This window comes from Typopeltis vanoorti, chromosome 8 (assembly GCF_054136105.1).
Source record: "Typopeltis vanoorti isolate ZY-2024b chromosome 8, IOZ_Tvanoo_1.0, whole genome shotgun sequence".
NCBI lineage: Eukaryota > Metazoa > Arthropoda > Arachnida > Uropygi > Thelyphonidae > Typopeltis > Typopeltis vanoorti.
Genome location: NC_143556.1, coordinates 104,810,371 through 104,835,549, shown reverse-complemented (window position 1 = coordinate 104,835,549; position 25,179 = coordinate 104,810,371). Strand labels below are relative to the sequence as shown.

The 25,179-nt window shown below is 35.5% G+C and overlaps 1 protein-coding gene across 1 annotated transcript in view; it reads left to right on the top strand.

The window, feature by feature from the left end:
- The window catches only part of mad2 (mitotic arrest deficient 2), a 99,548-nt gene that overhangs the window by 57,064 nt on the left and 17,305 nt on the right, over nucleotides 1-25,179 (top strand). Inside the window, exons 3-4 of the mRNA XM_090396867.1 lie at nucleotides 4,635-4,749; nucleotides 10,396-10,499. Of these exons, the coding sequence (XP_090252993.1) occupies nucleotides 4,635-4,749; nucleotides 10,396-10,499 (219 nt within the window). The remainder of the gene's footprint in view (nucleotides 1-4,634; nucleotides 4,750-10,395; nucleotides 10,500-25,179) is intronic.

Below are 25,179 nucleotides of genomic sequence, written 5' to 3'. Positions count from 1 at the left end.
TCTTGATAGATAACAGATTAATTTGGAGAGAAGTTATGAATAGGAAGTCAGTAATGATGTAACTTTTATTTAGCATTATCGTAATATCTTGTTGTACACCCTCTGAGAGTATATTTCAGTAATTTGATGATGACGTGGTTAAGAAATCATAAAAAAGCAGTTAGAATTGAAAGAGATACTGGTTTGAGTAAAATCAGGTATAAGACACGAGTGCACTGTCTTCACTGTTATTCACCATCTGCAGTATGTGAATCACATTATGAAGGAAAGTGGTCCTAACCTTATATTCAAATTGGAAATGTTAATTTCAGCTCTTTGTTGCAATGATTTTATACTCTTAAATAAATCCAGCATGAGTCTGCAGAATTCCTTAACTAAATGAATGACTGCTGTATCAAATTTGGCATGAAAATCAGCAATAGAAATATATATTCAATGTTCTGTGAAAACAAAATAAGCAAGGCTGGTAAGGTTGGGGAGTTATTTAAATAAATTTACATAGAATAAATTGGTCCAAGCACTAGACTAGCTATATACAAGAGTGTTTGAACCAATTTTAACTTATGGATCTTAAAGCTGAGTTAGAAATAAAATAGTTAATTGAAGACCAGACCACAGATATGAGAGTTCTGAGAAAAATTAGGGGAGTGAACTGATGGCATGTCTGTTGGAATTATATTAATAAAATAAGCTATTAGGAAGGAACTTGACTTTGTTTAGCATTTACCTGTGAGCAATTTTTGAATGATAGGGTTGTATGGTTATTAAAACAAGGTGGAATAAGAAGAAAGGGTGGTAAAGTAGATGTTTTAGATAGAGAGCAGGAAAATGACCAAGCAGAAGAGAAATATCTAAGTGGATTAATGCAGTGGACATTGTTTTTTTGAGAGCATTCTTTTTGAAATGCCCTGGAAGACTAAAATATAAGATCTGACAATATTGGTGTCCTGACAAATAATAGGGTTACTTTAGAGGAAAATTGTTGATATGAAGTTAGTAATAATGTAAACTTATCATAAAGTACTCTCATAGTATCTTACATACTGCTTGAGGGTAAATATCAGGAATGTGAGGAAGATGGGAGTATTATATAATTTTTTTTTAATGTAGAAATAACTGTGAGGAATCTATAGAAATAAAACCTGTAACCAGAGTAAAGCTGTTTTACTAAAATTAAACACCTAAATTGTTTTGGTTTGTATAGGAATCAACAATGAACAGTTTCAATGCAACAAATTAAAACTGCATGTTATAAATAATGATTTTCTTCTTGTGCACAACGAGGATTCCATGTTGTAAGTTGTTACCCAATTAGGATCCAGAAATTTATGAAGGACAGTGCTAATAACAATTATCCAAATTTTGGTCATGGATAATTCATTTTGGGTTATGGTTAAGAAAACATAGAATGACCTCAGCATTCTTTTTGAAAAGGTGTTTGTACACTGGTGTCCAAAATCTAACGAACTACATTTTTTACCTGTATATGAAAAAATTTTCGTGACTATAGCCAAATGTGAACATAAATTTATTGCCAGCATACTAATAAATTATATTACACAAAAAAAAGTGTTATAAATTTCATACAAATTAAATTGCAATTTTTTGGCAGAAGTTACAAATTTCCTAAGGATGTAGTTAAGGAAATAATGTATAGTGCTTACAGAAAACTATGCAGAAAGGCATTTCAGTATGGAATATGTCCACCTCGAGCTTTGATGCAGCTCTCGCATCTTACTATGCTTAGCACCAAGTGATTAAGGAGTTCTTGAAACAAACTGGCCCACTCCTTCAGAGCAAGGATAGGTTGTTGGTTTTCTGGAGCGAATTTTGAGCAGTAATGCATCTCCCATTGTGTCCCAAACGTGTTCTGGGATAGATTTGGGGAGCATGCTGGCCACTTGATTCGATTAATATCCTCAGTCTCCAGAAGTATCTCTACTGCTTATGAATGGCGTGACACTCTCATCCATAAAAATGAATTCTTCATCTACAGCACCACGGAACATTCAAAAATAATTTTGAAGAGCTTTGTTGCAATATTGTTCATTAGTCATGGTCCCATTTTCCAGTAGTTGTAATTGGAAAGCACTGCCATATTCCATCCCTTTCTAGAACATTTTTGGATAGTAAGCAGTATTACCACTTTTTTCACCAGAAAATTGACTTTGATGAACTTGTTGCCGCACATGAACGCCCACAGTGTTCTCATTAAGTTGTGTTACATGTTAAAAAAAAAAAAAAAAAAAAAAAAAAAAAAAAAAAAAAAAAACAGAAATATGTAATTAAATTTAATTTAAAACCTTATATTTAAATCAATCGAGTATTTCATGTTGTTCTCCCAGTAGTAAAATGATTTAACAAATATAGTAATTCAATACATATGACTATTGCCTTGAAAAAAAAGCAGAGTTTATTTTTATTTAAGTTCTGTCTAAAGGTGTGCAGCCTATGACGCTACCACTCATCATATATTGACCTTCGTATAAAATGAGGTTGGCCATGTCTGATCTAGATGATGCATTTGAGACAATACAAGACATCCAGGTTTGCAGTTTTATTCCTTCATGAAAAGAACTTCCATCAAACCCAATTCATTTATTACAACCTTTTACTCTGAGTGCTACCCCCATGATTCCTTTTGTTTGAGATTTGAAAATTTTAATGTGTACCTTTCTACTCGAAATCATCAGTTATACAAATTGCCACAAACTGATTCATCTGAATTTGCTGTTGTAATATTCAGAAATAGTGTTTGTCCTTAGGTTTTTGACACCAGTGTGTTACATATATTATAGTTTGTACATCAAACTAACTTCAGTATAGAAGAATAATCAATAAAAAATTAAAATACAACTAATTAAAACCAAGTGCCAATGGTTAACTTATGTGGAGCTCTGGGGGTGCCACTTAACTATTACGCTATCAGGATCCTAAACACACCACATTTTATATATATACATACACTTCTTCAAACTTTCCAATAATTATTCCCTACAAAAATGTAAATATATATACATTTATATGGAATAAGAAAGAAATTAGTCAAAGCACTAAATTAATTGTATGCAAGACTGTGTTCAAACCAATTTTAACTTTCGAATCTCAGCTGAGTTAGAAATAAAGCACTTCATCTAAGACTGGAGGCCTCTGATATGAGTGTTCTGAAAAAGATTAGTGGAGTGAACAGATGGCATTAATGGCAGTATCACATTAAAAATGAGGATATTAAGTAAGAATTTGCCATTGTTAGCATTCAGGAATGTGTTAATAGAACACATCTCAGGTGGTATGATCACTTAAATAGAATGGGAGAGGAAAGATTAGCAAAAGAAGTGTTTTTTGACAAGTTGGCAGGATAAAGACCCAGAGGAAGACTAAGATGTAGATGGATTGACATAGCAAAAAGTGCCTTAAAAGATGGAAATATAAGAGCTGATGTTATTGGAGTCTTGACAGATAACAGATTAATTTGGAGGGAAATTGTTAATTGGAAGTAAGCAAGGTGTAATTTATTCATATAGTACTATCATAATTATCCTGTACATCCCCTGAGGATACATATCAAGAATTTTGATAATGATGATTCCCAGAGAAACTAATGTTTTCAGGGAAAAAAAAAAAAAAAAATATATCACAGCATCTGCACTGCATATAGACCACATAGTAAGTTCACCCTTCAGTTTTTCTCCTAAATATGCCTATCTCGTCTTAGGATAAGTAGTCTCTGCCAGCTGGTATGTTTCATCCATGCTTGCAAAACAGTTAGCACTAAGAGAAAAGAAAATCGAAAAAAGCATCTGACACCATTATGACTGTTCTGACTTCATTGTTATAAAAAAAATGAATACAAATTTGAAATAACTCTGCCTCATAAGAAGTTGTCAAAGATTTAAGAGATCCTAGGCCTCTCTTTCCATCATTGACATTACTGTTATAATCTCCAGCTTCTTATATACCTACACAACCACACCTCAGTTATAGCCTGTGACTTCACAAGACCAGCAATATCCAGGAACACTTAAAAATAAGATTTTGAGAAGATATCACTTAAAATTCAGTGATCTCTCAATCTTTTTTACATTCTATTTTGTATTACCTGTTTTTTAATGGCAGCTTTGGAAGCATCGTTCAAGAAAACAAGCCTGCTTTATTGGAGCCTTGGCATGTTTTTTCAAGCCACTTCAGGCCTCAAACAAGAAAGCAAGCTGGAGGTCTTATAGCATGTTATAGAAACTGTCTGCCATCTAAATCTTTTTTTGTGGCACATTATTTAGCTGATTGATAATACTTTCATAATGGCATTATTATGAATTGGGGTTGTTGATTCCTTAACAGTGCCTTTATGGGAAAAGGCACAGTATTAAAAGTTCAGTAATCAGATTAGCTTTAATTATTTTTAGACATCCATTGCATTCCATTGGGCTATAAAGATTATTAAGGTGAATGTCCAAGCTTAAATACACAGTCATATTAAATTCTAAATTGTGTAGGTTACTATTATCTGATATTGAATTAATCTGGTTTCCCTGTTAGTAATTAGATAACAAAAAAAAAAAATGAATTGGGATAATCTATGAAAAAAAGTGAAATTCTGTTATATAAAATAACATGAACTTTTTTTTCCTCCATAGAATTGTTGTTAACTAGACAAGTTAGTCGTTTAGTGCTTGTAATAAGTAGTACTGAGACTAAAAAAACTTTGGAAAGGTGGGAATTCAAAATTGAATGTGAGGATCACAAAGAGGGGTGAGTGAATTTTTATTTTACTAATTTTTTGCAAGTAGTCCTCTTTTTTTTTTTTTTCCCCATCTTTAGTTTATATAACTCAAAGTTTGTATTCAAATCACAATATTTCATAATGTCACAGAATACATATAAGGCAATTTTATTAATGGACACAACTTTCATGAATTATATAAATTTCATATATATTTTCTCATTATGTTAAGGTGTTGTATGATTTTCTTCTTATGGTGCTATCTTCTATCAAAGGTCAGCGACCATCTTGGCAAACAAACTGCATTCTTGCATTAATCTGAGCAGTTGTATGCTGCTCCTTCCTGTCCACGTCTTGATGTTGTATCTTATCATATAAAATATCATAGAAAAACATCATATCTTGGCCACATCATGAGAATGATGTGGCCAAGATATGATGTTTTTCGTTTCTTGATTATTTGTACAAGATCTTTAGCTTTGCCAATGGATTTTAAGACATCTTCATTGGTAATTTTTTCTGTCCGAGATATCTTTAGCATTCTTCTGTATAGCCACATCTCAAAGGCTTCAATTTTCTTGATGGTTGTCACCTTCAGTGTTCATGTTTCAACTCCATAGAGCAGAATAGACCAGACATAGCATTTCAGCATTTGGCATCTGACTTCCATGTTTAGTTCTTTATTGTAGAATCTTCTTCTTCTGTAGCTTCTCCCACTTAAGTGGGGTCACTGTTGATGATGAGTCTCCTCCACATCCTCCTGTTTTGGGCTGTCACCACATTCAAGTTCTTCATCCTCAAGTCCTCTTCTACCAGCTCCCTCCATCTCTTCTTTGGCCATCCACGCTTCCTCCTTCCTTGCACATCCATCTGCATGACCCTTCTTCCCACATATTCGTCCTCCCTCCTCATCACAAGACCAAACCATCTCAACCTTGCCTCCTGTATCTTCGCTCCTAAGTTCGTAACTTTAACTGTTCCCCTCACATAGTCATTTCTCAGATCCACATCTCTGCTACTTCCATCCTGCTGATGTTATTTTTCCTCAGGACCACAGTTTCTATAGCATATAGAAACTATAGATAGAAACTTTCTATATAGCTGGCCTCACTACTGTCCTATAGATTTTGCTTTTCAGATTGATCGGCACCTTCTTATCGCATAACACTCCAGCCATCTCCCTCCAGTACCTCCAATCCGCTTGTATCCTGCATACCACTTCCTTCTCAGCTCCTCCATCTTCTTCCACTGTTGAACCTAAGTATCTAAAGTCCCTCACCTTCCTGATGACATTGTAGAATAATGTTCTCATTTTCATGAAGGACTGCCATGCAACTTCAATCCTTGTCTTTATAGCTATTTCAGGATCCCACTTTTCATTAAGCCAGCAACCAAGATTTTTTATACCTTGACACTTAATTGATATTTTTCCCATTCAGTGTCACTTTCATTGATGAGGCTGGATGTTTGCTGATGAACATGTATTTTGTCTTGTTGATGTTTATATTTATTCCCATTCTTTGGCTTTCTATGTATACTCTATCAATGAGTTTTTGGAGATCCGTGATGTTATCTGTAATTAGCATGGTGTCATCTGCATATCATAGGTTGTTAACAATCTTTCCATTTATTGTGATTCCCTCTGAACATTCTTCCAATGCCTTTTTAAAAATTACCTCTGAGTATATGTTGAACAAGAGTGTTGAGTGCACGCATCCTTATCTCACTCTTTTGATGTTAATATCACTGGTGGTAATATTGTCTAACTGAATGGTAGCTGAATGATTCTAATAGATTTCTTATTAGTCTTATGTCTTGTTCTTCTAGCCTTATTTGTTGAAGGACTTCTATTAAGTTAGTGTTGTAATTTAAGTCATTTAAATGTTGTTGACTAAATATGTCACTCATGTCAACTGTTTTGTGTAATTGTTTTCTGTAGTTGTACTGAACATCATATCTGCAGCATGAAGTTTGTAGATATTTCTATATGCTTGTTAATGTATCTGCTTATATAGTAAATTTGTTGGCATTCGGACTCCAGACAGCTGCCTCACGTGAACTGGTCATAAGTTGTTTTTTTTTCTCTCCCTGATAAAGACTTATAGATAAGGTGGCAAGAGAGGAGCTCTTCAAAATACTAGAGTTGTATGATGTAAGTCTAGGTATATTCTATACTTAAATTGCAGTCAATAGTTATAATCAGAGCTCCAGAAATACAACTTAAATTTACTAGCCACAAAAAAATTTTACTTGCTCAAGTTATCGGTTTGCTTTTTATAATATTAAAATGAACATATTTTAAAATAAAAAAATGTTTTGATGACAAAACATGGTAATACATTTTTTGATTCTCATTATATGTTACATGTAATGATACAGAAATATGCTTTCCTTTATATGAGTTGAAAATGTATCACAGCACAGCTCATCAGAACTCACTTTGTGTTTTCTTTTGTTTATTGTTCATAATGAAGGATGAATTTATATAAATTCTCCATAAACAATAATTTAGTAGGAAAGACAAAATTCACAAAAACAATATACTTAGTACTTAATGTGGAGCTAGACGTATTTTTCAAGATGCACTCATTCACGTCACTCCAGTCTTTGACTTCTCCTTGCAAGATAATTGTATTTTTTTACATGTATTAAAAATTATTTTCATTGTGTAAAATTTTCAAACATTTAATTACACTAAGTTAATTCATGTTTTTGCTTATTTTTGTATTTTCATTGTTGATTTGGACAAACCAAATTCATTATAGCAGGTATTGGAGTGTATAACATGTGCAGAGGTACAGACCCTAAGTACAAGTTATTCACATCAGGGTATTCACTTAGCATCAGAGTGGATAAATGGATTAATACATATTAAAGGAGAAGGGTCTCAACAGTGCCAACAAAAGCAACTCAAAGAAAATTTACAAACATAGAGATACCAAATCTCACAAAAGTGTAGAAGCAATTATTAGGAGTAAAAGTGAAGAGAGAAGATGTGCCTTGGACATTATTGTATGCGGATGACATTGTGCTGTGTGCAGAATCAAGAGAAGAGGTGGCAGCTAAACTGGAAAGATGGAAGAAAGTTCTGGAAGATAAGGGTATGAGACTGAGCAAGACAGAATATATATGTTGCAAAGTGGATAGCAGCCAGGAGACAGATCTGGAGCTGGAAGGAAATGTCATCAGGAAGACTTTAGATACCTAGGTTCAACAGTGGAAGAGGATGGAGAGGCTGAGAAGGAAGTGGGATGTAGGATACAAGCTGCATGGAGAAACTGGAGAGAGAGAGAGATGGCTAGAGTGCTGTGCAATAAGAGGGTGCCGATCAATCTAAAAGGTAAAATCTACAGTTTATATAATACAGTTTCCATAACTGTATGTTATGGAAACTGTGGCCCTGAGGAAAAATAACATCAGCAGGATGGAGATAGCAGATATGAGAATGCTTAGGTGGATGTGCAGCATGACCAGAAAGGATCGTCTGAGAAATTACTATGTAAGGGGAATGGTGAAAGTTACGAACTGAGAAGCAAAGATACAGGAGGCAAGGTTGAGATGGTTTGATAATGTGATAAGGAGGAAGGACGAGTATATGGGAAGAAAGGTCATGGAGATGGATGTGCAGGGGAGGAGGAAGCACGGGTGGCCAAAGAGATGGATGGAGCTGGTGGAGGAGGACTTGAGGATGAAGAACGTGGATGTTGTTACAGCCCAAGACAGGAGGATGTGGAGGAGATGCACTAAAAACAGCAACCCTACTTAAATGGGACAAGCTGCAGAAGAAGTAGTATGCTAGTGAGCCAGTTGAATAAATTTATATGGAATAAGAAATAAGAGAGAGTTGAGCTAAAATTTGAAACTAGTGGTATACAAGAGCATTCAAGAATAATGTAATCTAATGATTTGCACTTCCTCCACCAATCCTTTCATATCTTCTCTCACACTGTATTTATTGCTAGTTAAATTGTTTTGTACCTATGAGAACTGCTATCCCTTTTACTTTTCTTTTTCTGTGTTTCAATCACATTTATTACAATTTTGACTTTAATTGTTGGAAAACTAAGTAACATCAGTGTTATGTTTTATAAGTGAATTGCATTGGAAGATTACTTATTTATTTAATTTTGCTATTTCTTGATTATACTTATGTGTTTTTAAGTGGTATCTTGATTATTACATCATAAACATGCTTCAAAAATGCTGTTTAAAATTAGCCTTTGTGTTATTTTTCATTTTAAGCTAAGGCAAATCAGGTACTTATCTTGGGTAGTCAGGTTTCAAACATTATGAATTTCTTCAAATTCATAATGTTTGAACATTCTTAGTAACATTCAAATAATGTTATTAAATGCCACAATATCAAGTGATAGCAGGATTCAGATACAATCCTTAAATAAAATGCTAAATAAGTTAAGTACTCTGATCAGAAATATCCAGACATCTGCTCATCTCATCTCTCTCTCTCTACTAGATTTTAGTACATTTGGTAATTCCCTTGATTCTTCCAGAAGAGCATTAGTATTTTCATTCCTAATGTAGGGCAATCCAGCCTGGCTTGCAATCAGCATTACATTTCATCTCACAGATGTTCAATGGGTTTGAGATCAAACCCTGCACTGACCTTGCCTTGTGGAGGGGAGTATTGTTGTATTGATACACGAAAGGGTTTCACCAAACTGCTGCCATAAAGTTGGAAGCACAGAATTGTCTAGAATGCCATTATAGGGCATGGCATTAAATTTTCCTGTTGCCAGAATTAGGTAGCCCCTACTCAAACCATGAAAAACATCCCCAGGCCTCCTCTACCAAACTTCAGAATTGCCATGGCACATTCCATCATGTAGCACCAAACTCAGACTTTTCTGTCAGACTGCCAAATGGTGAAGTGTGATTCATCACTCCAGTGAATGGTTCCACTGATCCAGAGTCCAATGGCCGGAAGCTTCATACCTCTCAACCCAATTCATAGTATTGCTCTTGTTGATGTTAGGCTTGTGTCCAACTGTGTAGCCATGGAAACCCATGTTCCTCAACTTCCATTGAACGATTTTGGTGCTGGCATTGCTTGCTGAGACATTTTGAAACTTGGTAGAAAGTGTTTCAGCTATGCAGTTCAGTACTTGGCAGTGCTGCATCATGATTTTACATTGCCTGTCAGGTCACAATTGTGATGTTATTGCTCTTAGGCATTTCCACTTTACAATAACATCAATTACAGTTGATTGGAGCAGCTGCAGCAGCACAGAAATTTCCTGAACTGAGTTGTTGCAATGGTAGCATCCTGTCATAGTGCTATGTCAGAAGTCACTCAGCTTTTCAATATAGGCCATTTTACTCTTAATGTTTGTCTGTGGAGATTACAAGTCCATTTGCTTTCTTTTATGTCTATATGAGCCATGCTTGTTTATATAGCGATATCTATTACTACAAAGAGTTGTCTAGATATTTTTGATGATCAGATAGTGTATTTAAGAGAAACAACTGTATAATAGTAGCAGCAGTGTTATTGTAATAACCAAGTGATTAAGTTGACAACTTTCCTAACAGATTTAGTTTGGACAGTTTTTTTAACTAAATATCTGAAATACTTGTTAATTGTCTAAGCATTTTTGTGTTTAGTTTGAACAGATAATTCTGTAAATTATATTTTTTGTTTCCATTTATGAAAATAGAACAACCAAGGAGAAGGATATAAAGACTATTCAAAGGGAAATAAGGGATGTGATACGACAAATTACTGGCAGTGTCACATTCTTACCACTCTTAGAAGATGCATGTAAGTTACATTTTCTCTCCTTTTGAAAGTACTTAGAAGTTTTAGCATTTACTGCAGCTGCTGCTGCTACTACTACTACTACTAATTAAAAACAATCATTATAAAATCATTGATGCTATTTATCTTTCTTACCTTTCCTAGAAAATTGATTCTATATTAACAGAATGGATGATTCATTCTGATAAATAGCATTCTTTTGATAGTTACTATGACAAAGAGTTGTGATTTCATGTATTTTGCAGCGAATATCTGACCAGGGATGCTCAGATATTGAGATATAAAAGATTTATAATGGGTTTAGTGCATAATTTGAATTCAGAAGGATCGGAATAAAGCTCTTACAGTAACAATCTATAAAAAGGAAAATAAAACTAATTTCCTAATGAGTGTTCCAGGTAAGATTAATACAGGCATACTTGACGTGACTAAGAAAAATTTTGGGAGGAAAACTTGGGAAGAATAAGTTAGGTTCTCTATAACAAGGATCTGCATTCAAGTTTTGTAGATTTGGCAAAGGCTTAAAACAATGGCAGGCATATAATAAGTCCAATAATATGATATCAAACTGCTTCTTCAGCTGATCTACGAAAATTAAGCACCTCACTTCTAAATATCCAGTTAGTTCCAAGAATTCATAGAGCTCTAAGGATATACAAAAACAGATGTGCCTCTAAGACCTATTAACACTAGAGATTTACCAACATCCAGTTTCTCCAAGCATTTTTCACAGCTGTAGTGGCACAGATAGAAAAAATGAAGCACTTAATTAAAACAGTGTCATATATGTGTAGATGCAAGAAAGTTTATTACCATTTATTACTAATCTGAATAGTCAGATAGTTCAGTCATCAAAATCTTTAAAGTACATCCTCACTATAACTGACATTTCAAAAAGGGTAGAATAACAATCATAAGCAAGAAATATGAGCTGCATGCTAAAGTGGTACAGTCACAGTACTTATGATATTGATACATTTAAAAAAAAAATTGTTTACAATAAATAAGAATATAAGACTAAATTTTTATAGGAAAATAGTCATTAGAGTTCAAGTCAGTGATGCCTCAGCAGTTTTGAAATAAGTGCTTATTCAAAGAGTGCTATTCTTATTAACTGTAAATGATCATTCCTCCCCCCTTTCCTTTTTTTTTTATTGTATTGATTTCATGTGCACTGTACTGTGATTACTCCAGCATATAGTTCACTTCTCACTTATGAATCAATTGTTGTTATTCTACCTTTTTCAAGTCGAAATATCTGGTTAGTTATTTAATAAATAAACTTTCTTGCAGTGGGCTGACCATTTGATCTCCTTTTAGCCAATTTATGTATGGAGTCATTTGTAATGAGGTCCCTGGGCAGCTACCACCTTAGATTCAAGTATGGTTATGCTATATTGATGACATATTCATCTTGCTAGATTCAGCAAAACAACTAGAATTGACAAGCTGCCTGAACAGCTTGCATCTGTGCCTATATTTTATTCTTGAACATGAAAATACTACCATTTCTTGGCACACTGAGGTTCTCCAAAGAGAAGAAATGCATTTATTCAGTATATAGAAAACCTGTCTATGCAGGAAGATACCTTCATGCTATATCTCAGCACCATTCTACACAAAAGTTAGGAATAATTCAATCACAGTATATATCTGTAATGACATACAAAAGAGGAATCAAGAGGATTCATCAAATAACTATGAAAATCTCGCACGTGAAGACCCTTCAATATGATGCACATTATGTTTTAAATGTAATAATTCCTTCTAAGTACATGTGCAGTTATATATGTAATTATAAATCCATTGTTAAACTGCTTTCAGCTGTTGATTCCAGATAATACAGCAAATGTCTCTCTTATCTAACTTATTTTCACAAACTACTCCAAAGAAGTTTCCAGACAAGTATACGAAATTTCTAATATAAACCAATATTCAAGATGAATGGGTGATCTTGGCAAGAAAGTCTAGGAGTTCAGATACAGGACCTTGCTAAGTAGCAAAATATCATTCACGTATCTGTAATATTGAAGGCTTAGAATGAATAGAAGACGTAATTCAAAATGCTCCACAAAATAACTACCAGCTTATGGGAAAGTGGACTCCTTATAGTGATATCTTCTGTTTGCTGGTATGAGCTCAGTCTCGCCATCATCCTTGTCAAAAAAATCTGGCCATAATGATTTCCATGCTACTACAGAAAAGAGCTTACTACCATTATTTCACTGAAATAATAATTATTATTATTAATACTTAACACCTCCAGGGAGTCCAAAGACACATAGAGGGTGGTACCTACTTTACAACTCTCCGTTCCCAACTCAAATTCCTTCATCTACACCAACAACATGTACCACCACCACCACTAGTGTTTTCACAGACAATCACAAGCATCCATGCCCACTGCGGGATTCAAACCCGCAGCCTTTTGGCTGGAGAGCAGATATGCTAACCATGCCGGCGAAATGTTACAGAAAGGACAAATACAGTGTCATATTCACAGCGCCTATTTTTTTTTCATCAGTATCACTGAGACATTTGCCATCACTAAGACATTATCAAATTGTTCACATGCCCACCAGAATATCAGATAACACTAACAATTTCCTAAACACTCTAGATCAGGGGTTGGCAACCTGCGGGTTGCATGCAACACAAGCATGCATTTTTTGGCAGCCCATAAAAGGTTGACCATACTTACGTGGCATGTGGTCCATATGTTGAATTATTTAAATAATACATTGTATAATATGAATAATAAATTAAAAATAATTATAATTATTTTTGATATTGCATGGTGATATACTTCGATATGTCGCAGTGCAGCTTGGCGCAAGTCTGCTGTGTGAATCATGAGTGGGGATAACAAAGGCGACTTCTTCCGACGATAACAGAGATTTTGGTGCACTTTTGCAGTCGCTTTCCCTGGTCTGTCTTTTATTGTAATTCAATAACATTGACTATTATTTTCAGAGGATATATATTTGTTAAAAATAATTTCAAAAATAGGTTCAAGAAAACATAAAATTGCAGATGAAGGAAGAAGGTTTTTATTATTATTATTATTATTATTATTATTATTATTATTATTGTTCTGGGCAACTCCAAGGAGTCAACAGACTCATCGAGGGAGGCCCTAGCATCATGTCAAGAACAACTATTCGACATTGACACAGTATCTATCATACCTTGCCTTGAACTCATTCACGGTCGTAGCACCCACAACAGACTCTGGAAGCTTATTCCACTCATTCACCACTCTCCAAGTAAAAAACCTACCTCTAACTCCCTTGTCAACCATGCTCTTGCCCAGCTTCAATGCATGGCCCCTAGTCCTCCCGCCACCAGTCATATTTTCAAAAATATCTTCTGGATCAATCTTATAGAAACCCTTCAGTAATTTGGTTTCAATCATATCACCCCTCCTTCGCCTATCGTCCAATCTCTGCAACCCACAAATCTTCAACCTATTCTCATAAGGTTCATTCCACAGACCTTCTGTCATCTTGGTCACTCGTCTCTGGATCCTCTCCACTTCCTCCCCATCACGAAGAAACCCTGGTGCCCATAACTGGGCACAGTAGTCCAGATGGGGTCTTATCGAGGCTCGATACAGAGGAACAACAACTTGTTTGTCTCTGCATGTTAAAGTATTTTTCAGAAGCCAAGTGATTTGATGAGCTGATTTAGTCACTTTTGCGATGTGCCCCCCTATACACCGTTTGAATTCCCTATCCACCAACACTACCAAATCCCTGGCCTCATCAATCTCCTGGAGTACAGTTCCACCAATGCGATATACTGCTGCTATTTTTTTCACCCCAAAGTGCAGAACTTTACCCTTTGCCACATTAAATTGACATCTATTTTTCCTAGCCCAGTCCTCCAAACTATCCAAATCATCCTGTGAAATTTTGACATTCTGTGCATTCACAATTGCTCTACCCAACTTTGCATCATTAGCAAACAAGTGAACACTTCCTCTCAAATCCTTTCCTATATCATTGATGAACAAATTGAAAAGCAGTGGTCCAAGAACAGAGCCCTGCAGCACACCACTAGTCACAAGCCGTCTTTTAGACTCCACTCCTGCATAAACCACTCTCTGGTATCTCTCCTTCAATCACCCTCCTATCCATCTCACCAACCCTATATCTATCCCCATCTGCTCCAGTTTACTGATTAGGGTGCCATGTGGTATCCTGTCAAAGGCCTTTGCAAGGTCCAGTAGTATCACTGTAAACCCTTTACCCCTATCCAGTTCAACCGTCACTGTGTTATAAAACATGAGCAAGTTACTGAGGCATGATCTACCCTTCACAAAACCATGTTGTCCTCCATACAATATCCCATTTTCATCTATTCAGTCCTGTATTCTTTTCTTGACTAACTTCTCTAAGACCTTGACAATGATTCCTGATATGCTAATCGGTCGGTAATTTACAACAGCAGTCTTGGAACCACCTTTATGCAGTGGAACTATTTTCCCCTCTTTCCACCCCCTCGGGACTAACCCAGACCAGAGACTCAAATTAAACAAAATGGTCAAGGGTACTGACAGTTCTTTAGCTGCTTCTCGTACGACATGAGATGGTATACCATCCAATCATACGGATGTATTGACATTGAGGTTATGCAATAGACTACTCACCTCCACTTCATTCACCACAATTCCCGTATAATCTACTGGTTTATTCATTTCTGCAGTGTCACCACCTGGATGATATATACTTGCAAAGTGCTCACTCAGTAACTCAACTATATCAACTGATTCAGTTACCTCCCTACCATCGGCATTCTTTAAAATCATTCTGCCATGTACATTTTTCCTTTTACTTGCTACATATCTAAAAAATTGTTTAGGATTCTCTTTAGCCTGCATGGCCAATGTTCTTTCGTAATCCTTTTTTGCTTTCCTTACCACACTCGTTACCCTTCTGGCCTGTGCTTTATACCGTTCATGTTGCTGCCGGTCACCTTTCTCTTTAAATTCCTTGTCATAAAAGTGTTGCTGTTATAAAAAACTTAAATATTTCTGTATTTTTTAAGATTGATATAATAAAAATTGATAACTTATGTATTTTTTTCACTCACTATTTTCTCTTAAATGCTTGCTGACCAATTATTAAAAATAAAAGTTGAATGTGGCCCGCCCGTGAATCTGAAAAGGTTGCCCAACCCTGCTCTAGATCACTTCCATAGTTATCCTTCCATCTACACTGAGTGTTATGTTTCCTAGGGTAATTCAGACCACAAGTGATTTAAAACAATGAAATAGAGAGCTGATTAAATCGACAGTTCTGAGAATAAGTTAATGGGAAGAAAATTGTTCATCGAAAGCAGTTATGAAATATATTGTGCTCATAAATACAGGTGTGTATACATTTCTTAATATACTCCAGGAAGTGTGTGTGTGCATGCTTGCCCTTCTTTCCACTGTCATAACTTTTATATCATTGAAGTAATAATTAGGAAATTTGACCGAAGTTAAGTTTTAATCCATTCAGATATTAAATTTCTCCCTTTTGAAATATCAGTATAACATCTAAACAAAAGACATACAGATTTTGCCCATTGGAGTGCTACTAAATGTGCTGTATGTTTTTTCCAACTTTTCATGGTAATCTTGCTATATAAAAATTATAATAATCAACCTTCTTTTGTAGCATATTTCTTTTATCACACCATTACATTTATTATTCTGTTGATGTCAATAGCAAAAAGCTGTCATATGTAGAACATTAATAGTTTTTTGAGCATATATAAAGATATGAAATAAAACTTTGAAAATTTAAATGCAAATTATTAAATTGATAAATTTTAATCTCATTCCTTTTGAAACTGATGATATATTAATGCATATTAATCAACTGGAACATTCAGTTGAAGTGAAATGATATTCCCACATCATTAAATAGTAAAATGTACTATTGAATTTGAAAGCATCAGTAAGTCAATTGATATAAGGGAAAACCAGAAAGGTAGTTTATTTCTAGAAATCTATAGGGAAAAAAAAAGCTGCTATCTCTATGCAAAATCTTCTCACCAACTAAAACATTCTTTATCCTCCATACGTTCAAGAATAGTGTACTGAAAAATTAAAAGAAAACAGTTCTCTATCTGATCAAATTGCTGTAATGATTACTCTAAAAGAGTCATTTATAAATTGATTATATTATATATAAACAAACCACTATATCAAAGCATAAATACTGGATACAAGTATTTCTTTCTCTTTAGAGAGTAGTTATGCCATACTGCACTTGTAGAATTTCCCTGGGACCTTCCATAGGGTACACTCCCTGCAAGGATGCTAACGGACCTCTGTGAAGAACAACGGACAAATCAGTGGAAGAGGATTCGTATCCCAACAGTGAAATGTGTGGAAGAATCTTCAGAGGAGCAGACCTCTATAAACAACCCGGGCTCAGCTAGCTCCGGATGTCAGTACCCGGTTAGGGCCCCTACCTAGGGTTAAAAGAAAAAATAAAGGATTCAATCCTTTGACAAAGGGAAGCAGCTTTGTCAGTACTGACATAAGGTCAGTACTCTTTCCAGACTAACCACCATGGCAAGCAAATCTACACAAATGGGCCCCGAGTTACCTACATCCCTTAAATGGGACAGGGGTGCGAAGAATCCCGGGCTCAACATGGTGTGCTCAGTAAAACTAGGAACCTGGAATGTCAGAACCTTGTATGAAGCAGGTAAGCTAAGAAATGCTATTCAAGAAATGAAAAGACTTGAAATTGGAATTTTAGGAATGAGTGAAGTTAGGTGGCCAGGATCAGGCAAAACTCAAGTCGGTGACATGACAATGTATCACTCTGGAAGTTGTGAAAACAACCATCAAAACGGAGTTGGAATAATAATAAGCAAAGATATCAAAAAGTCACTGTTGAGCTTCATCCCTTACTCAGATAGGATGATGTTATTAAAACTGAAAGGACAACCACTAGATGTTAATCTTATACAGGTCTATGCCCCTACTGCTGACAAGAGTGATACCGAGATTGAAGAATTTTATGATCAATTAAAAGAACTAATGAAAAACATAAAAAAGCATGATTTAACATAGTCATGGGTGATTTCAATGCTAAAATTGGGAAAGGTAGAAGTGGAGTTGTAGTTGGCGAACAGGGACTGGGCACAAGAAATGAGAGAGGTGACTATCTTTTTCAATTCTGCCAGGAAGAGGAGCTAATAATCACAAACGCATGGTTTAAGCTACCACCTCAAAGATTGTATACTTGGCGATCACCACAGGATAATAATGGGAATATAGTCAGAAACCAAATTGATTACTTGCTAATTAATCAACGATTTCGAAGTTCTAAAGAGTAAAAACCTTTCCTAGTGCAGATATTGCTTCTGATCATAACCTACTGGTGGCAGAGTTACAACTTAGACTGAAAGCTATACTTAAGAAACATCAACAAAAAAGGTTTGATTTGGAAAAATTAAAAAACACAGAGATAAGAAGCAAATTGAGTTAAGCTCTGAATCAAGAGCTAGCACTTATCAAGAATGATGATCATGAGGGTTGATGAATCGTGGGACAAATTGAAATCTGTCTTCATAGAGAAATGTACCAATACCTTATGTCCTAATAGAGCAGTAAAAAAGAAAGATTGGATGACTGATGAAATTCTTTCTCTCATGGATCAATGCAGATCATATAAAAATCATAATCCAACAAAATATACAGAGGTTCAGAAAATTATTAAACACAAGATCAAAGAAGCAAAAGAAATCTGGATGAATGAAAAATGTAAAGAAATAGAAATTCTACAAGAAAAGCATGACAATTTTAATCTACACCAAAAGATGAAAGAGACCTCAGGTATATGTAAGAAAAAACAATTCTGTATCCTTCGAAACAAAAAGGGAGAAATTATATCCAAAAAGGATGACAAAATACAAGAATAGGTGAAATATATAGAAGAACTCTTTACTGGTGCACTAACTCAGCTAAAAATGGTAAAGCCCTAAGACCAGATAGAATACCAGCAGAAATAGTAAAGTTATTAGAAGGTGACAACATTAACATATTAGTAAAGCTATTTAATAAGATCTACGATACAGGCATAATCCCTCAAGACTGGTTACAGTCGACCTTCATCATGCACCTAAAAAAGTAAATGCGAAAACTTGTAATGACTATAGAATGATCAGCCTAATGAGTCACGTTTTCAAAATGTTTCTGAAAATAATTCAAAAAAGAATATACAGAAAATGTGAAGACACCATCAGTGATACCCAGTTCGGCTTTAGAAATGGCTTGGGAACAAGAGAGGCCCTTTTCTGTTCTCAGATCTTATTTCAAAAATGTATTGACCAAAACAAGGTAATATTCATTTGCTTCATCGACTTCGAGAAAGCATTTGACAAAGTCCAACATGCTAAAATGATTGTACTATTAAAAAGAATTGGATTAGATGGTAAAGACATCAAGATCATTGAAAACTTGTATTGGAACCAAAAGGCATCTGTTCAAGTTGATGACATTATTACAGACTCCATTAACATCAAACGAGGAGTAAGGCAAGGATGTGTGTGTATTGGAACCAAAAGGCATCTGTTCAAGTTGATGACATTATTACAGACTCCATTAACATCAAACGAGGAGTAAGGCAAGGATGTGTGCTGTCACTTCTTCTTTTTAACATCTACTCAGAAGCCATATTTCAAAAAGTCTTGGAAGGAAGAAAGGAAGAGATTAGTGTAAATGGTGAAATCATCAGTAACATCTGATATGCCGATGATACAGCTCTTCTGGCTGACAATATTCAGGATCTTCAAAATTTTTTGGAACTAATAAATGAAGAGAGTGAAAAAATGGGATTAAAAATAAATATCACCAAAACTAAATTCATGGTCATAAGTAAGAAACCAATTCTTAATTTAGCTTTCTTTAAATAGGAAACAAATAGAAAGAGTGGCAAAGTTTAAATATCTCGGATGCTGGTTAAATGAAGATTGCAATCCAGAAATGGAAATAAAAGTTAGAATTGAAATGGCAAGAAAAAATTTTCGCTTGCTGAAATCAACACCGTGTGACCGCAGTTTAAACTTAGAGCTTAGAGTACACATGGTTAAATGCTATGTATGGTCTGTACTGCTGTACGGTGCAGAAACTTGGACCTTAAAAACAACATCAATAAAAAGACTTGAAGCCTATGAGATGTGGTTATCCAGACGAATGTTAAAAATCCCATGGACAGCAAAAACGTCCAGTCAGGAAGTACTGGAACAAATGGGGAAATCACGTGAACTTTTAGATACCATAAGAAGAAGGAAAACTGTATATCTTGGTCACCCACTTCGTAATGAAAAATATAAGATTTAGATACCATAAGAAGAAGGAAAACTGTATATCTTGGTCACCCACTTCGTAATGAAAAATATAAGATACGTCAACTGATTATAAAAGGGAAGATAAATGGAAGAAGAGGACAAGGAAGACAAAGAAAATCTGGGCTGGCAGACATCAGACAGTGGACTGGTATGAACTCTGAGAGACTGCTCAGAGTAGCTGAGAATCGCTCAAAATTTGCCAAGGTGGTCGCCGACCTCCGATAGGAGATGGCACTCAAAGAAGAAGAAGAATTACTTCTTTATTTAAAAAAAAATAAGTATTAAATGGTGATGAATTATTAAAGTTCATTGCAAAGTAATTCAAACATTACAGTGATCCTGATATTATTATTAGTACTATTATTGTTGTTGTTATGTGACACCTCCGAGGAGTCCAAAGACTCATCCCTTCCAACTACTAACTGCGCTCAAACTTGCTGAACTTTTTGTGAGTCATTAGTAGCAGAGGCTCTACCAATCGACCAACCTTTGTTGGTATTCCTAAATATAACTTCTTTTTTTTTTCTTTCAAAAATACCTAGGTGTTTGTACTTTACTCTTCCATTAGCAAACTTTGCTTCACAAAGTTTGAAATTATGAAATACACAAAAGTTTGGGAAAAAAAGCATAGTAATATGACATGATTTTTTTTCTGTGCATGTTCTCTCAACAATTCCATAGTCTAGTTCATAGATGGCGAACCTATGGCACGTCAACGATTTACAGGTGATATCCTTTTATACGCTTATAAATTATTCATTCTTTTTTTTAATTGTTACAATACGTACAAGTTAAATTTTGTTTTACACCAGAAAGCAGCTATGAAGATGTGCATATGATTGGTGCGGTATTAACAAAAGGTAGTGCGACCCAAAGACAATCTACAATTGTTGAGTTGAAATGCTAATTCTCTTCAACCGAATTCACATAACATGTGAAACTGTCATAACAACATTTGCTATATACTTCTTAGTTTTAACACATTCATGACGGGTTGTCATTTATCGTTCTGATGGAACTTCTCTTTATCAGTGGGCTTATCTCACACAAAGTTTCAACCTTTGGTTGAATTTTATTGCTGCTTGTTTGCGTTTGAGCTGGCACAGGAACTCACACATGCATTATATGGCATATTTCAATTCGTGGTAGAATTTTATTTGAAGTTAGCCTTTGTGATCTGTCATAATAACATTGAGAATTTCAAATGCAATAAAATTGGACAAGACTTTTTAGTCAGATACTGTGTTTCCGGTGCAACATATGGTTTTGCTTGAGTCTTCTATACAGCGTAGTTTCTGTGAGAGGGGACATGTGATTCATTTGTTAGTGCAGCTTTTATTCCAGCTGTTTCTAATTGCACTATTTGTTGAGAAATATATTACACAGACTGCAAAAGCCTCAATACCTTAATCAGGGATATAATAAAACTACTTGTTTTTCTTGCATCTGCAGTATAATGGCTTTGGGGAGGGCATGTTTTTAACCGAGGGGAGGGAGCGAGTTACTGTCGCCTTGACGTGAACATCTTTAAACATTTTTCTTGCGCAAGATAATGTGCAAAACTTTTTTATGTCTTTTTTCATAAAGTAAAATCAGGGGTGCCAGTTATACGCGAAGCTGAGTTATTTTCGAGTAAATATGGTAAGCATTTCGTCGACAAGTTGACATTCTTCTGCTGCTTCCCTTGCTCAGCTAACTTCGATGGTGAGTTACAATGAATAAATATTTTTCTCACTACTGTTTTTTTTTTAAACCCAACATAATGAAAATCAATTTAATAATAGAATAATCAATTTTACACTGAATAACATTATAAATTTATATAAATAAAATAAAATATTATTTATGAAATTATAAATAATTATAAAATATTATAAATAAATATATATTATAAATTTATCAATAAATAAATTAAGTTAGATTAATTTTCTATTAATTTTTTCCCTATTAAAAAAAACTGCCTGGCACGTCAGCAATTTGATTTATAAATTTTTGGCACGCTCACATAAAAAGTTCGCCACCACTGGTCTAGTTTATGACTGTAATGCCTTAGAAAATTTGTCAAATAATTTTAAAGAATTTAGTCTGCTTATTCACTCACATTAAACCTTTCACCACATTAATATCAATTATGGGAAAGTGTAATATGCATTAAATATATCACTGCTTGTGTACTTCATATCCATGGAAACTTTGACATGCCAACACATCAAGGGGCTGGGTTGGTAAATAAAAATTCTCATAATTTAATAATTATAATAAAAAGTTGTACATGATTTGTGAAAATAAGTAACTAGATCCTATAGGAAACATGTAAACTTGATACCTGAACTGTCCATTAATCACCAACAGGCAGTGAAAACTACTGACAACTGATATAATGCATGCAACCATGAACAAGACTAATTATACTGTATCTTCTTTGCATTTGTATAATTTTTTCCTGCTTATCCTGTGTCTACCCTCAAAAGGGGTATTGATTATGAGAATGTAACACTATTATGCTTTCATGACTAGTTTCTGATCATCTTCCTTGGTCTGTTATGTCTCTGATTTGATCAGTCCTTGAATCTAGACTTTCTAAAGCAACATTCTTCACTTCAACTTATTCATATCTTAACATTCCTCTAGGTGTTTTTCCTTCATGTTTTGCTTCAAATCACTTCATCACATATTGATTACCATGTCAACCCTAAGATTAGCTCTGCCTGCACATTCTAATTCGTGTGTAGAGGCTTAAGTGCTGTGAGCATTTAAGCCTCTAGACATGAATTCTAATCATTCATAGGGAAGATTTAGCATGCAAATCCAAGCAATACAGTAAGTCAAAACTACGACTATCTAGGCAACTAAATAGGCTGGCCTTTTTAAAAAGATGTCGGGATACAAGAGTGATACCGAACTGCGTTAATATGAAGATCAATTTCCATTCCAAAAAAGCACTCCGTATATATAACCATGCCAGCCTGGCATCACTACGTGAGCAAATCGCCTCTACTCGTGCCACCCTCTCAGTGACGAACACCGCCATTGGCTCCTTACATTCAGAGCTCTCCACCGTTCTTAACCCTAAACTTTGGTCGATTCTCTCTGGCATTTCGCAAACTTCCGCACAGAGAGAATTTCAAAAAATAAAAAATAAACACGTCAAGAAATATAGCAACCTGGTTAAAGACAAACCACAACCACAAATTCAACCGCTCCAGACAGTAGTAAACCTCTCTTCCAAAAGGATCAACGACAATGCCGTCAGCGCCCTTTGCCTCGGCCGTAATTTTGCCGTCGCTCCGAAGGAAGTGCTGGTGTTTGATGTAATGGTTAACATCGAACAGGGGATTGGTCGCTTACCGTCGGAAATAGCCAACAACATCAGACTTGACGTAGCCAACATCCTCGCTCATTCTTCGCCTCCAAAGAGTAATTTATCGTATGCCCAACGCACGGCTCTCCTGAAACTACGGAAAGAAAAAAGTATCATCACCAGAGCGGATAAGGGTAATGCCACAGTCGTTCTTAATACCAGTGAATACAATCGTAAAATGAACATTATCCTCTGCGATCGTGCTACCTACATCCCGCTAGAACACGACCCCCACAAAAACACAAGTTAAGAAATTAAGAATCTTACTTAAAAAAGTATCTTCCTTGCCCCCTGACATCAGAAAAAAACTTTTCGCTTCCCCCCCCGTATATACGGTTTACCAAAAATCCACAAACCCAATTCCCCACTCAGGCCTATAGTAGATGCCACCAATGCACCTTGCTACTGACTGTCTAAACAGCTGGCCAACTCTCTGACCCCCCCCCCCCCTCACCGGAAGGTCCACTTCCTATATAAAAAAACTTGACCCACTTTAAAGCCCTCACAGAAAATTTAACCTTGAATAATGCAGACATATTGGTAAGCTTTGATATCTCCTCTTGGTTTACCAATATTCCCTTAACTGACATCTTATCTCTCTTAGAAAACGTTTTTCCCTCTGACATCTTAGATCTCCTTTCCTTTGCCATTAACTCTGGGTATTTCTCTTGGAAGAACAAAATCTACAAGCAGATAGAGGGAACCACCATGGGTCCCCCCCCTCTCACCCCCCTTGCCAATTTGTATATGGAAGATTTCGAAAAATGAACATGTTAGACTCCTTCCTCAGTCATCTCAATAGCCTATATCCAAGAATCCAGTTTACTATGGAAAAGGAAAAGAACAATTGTTTACCCTTCCTAGACACCTTAGTCACACACCTGCCTAATGATACACTTGCCTTCACTGTATACAGAAAACCCACACACAGGCAGATACGTTCACAAACTCTCCCACCACCACCCCTCTCAACAATATGGCATTATTAAAACTCTTACCAAGAGAGCCCACAATCTTTGTTCCAGTGGAACCGCCCTCACTACTGAGCTTAACCACATACACAGCATTTCCTCTCCAATGGCTACAGCGATCACAGTATCAAAAAAATAATCAGTTCCTCCCCCATTCCCTGTCCTTCTCGTCAACAAGATTTTAAAAATGCCATCACCATACCCTACATTTGTGGCACATCCGAAAAAATAGCAAAGATACTTAAAAAGTACAACCTACACACAGCATATAAGTCCCACCGTAAACTTGCTACCCTTATCTGTTCTACAAAAGATCAGTTCCCTTCTCTCTCTCTCTGCCTGGAGTTTATAAAGTACCCTGTTCCTGTAAGCTGGCGTACTTTGGACAGACAGGCAGATCAGCATCCATCCGCCTGGAAGAACACAAGTCTTACATCTGTAAACACAACTATGGCCATTCAGGCTTGGCTGACCATGTTTTGGACACCACCCACAGGGTATCGTGGAAGAAAACCACCATGCTCCACCACAGCAAATTCAAGAAAGAGAGACTTTTCTTAGAAGCAGCAGCTTCCAAAGATTTGGGAAACACTCATCACCAGAGGTCCCACTTTACATTCCAGGCCACCTACTACCGCCCTTAGAGGACGCTCCACCTAGATAGGACTTTAGTGTCACCCACGTGGTTGAGCTTAGTATTGTATGATATTTGTGTGCATATTACATTAATTGTTTTTGTAATCCCCGTAGGTGTCATAGTGACTAGGACGAAATATAGGAAGTATTAAATTCTATTTTAATTCTTTTTGAGTGTTGTAAAAAATCCATTAAGCCTCCAACATGATGCACATTCTAAAACATTAATAATGACAATTTTTTTCTTATAAGTTATCTTTGTTTTTACTGTAATTCTGCTATATCAGTGCCATCTATTCATTCTTCTAATTCTCCTCAAAACTTTCATTTTTTAATTCATTTCTCCAGTTAGTAATTT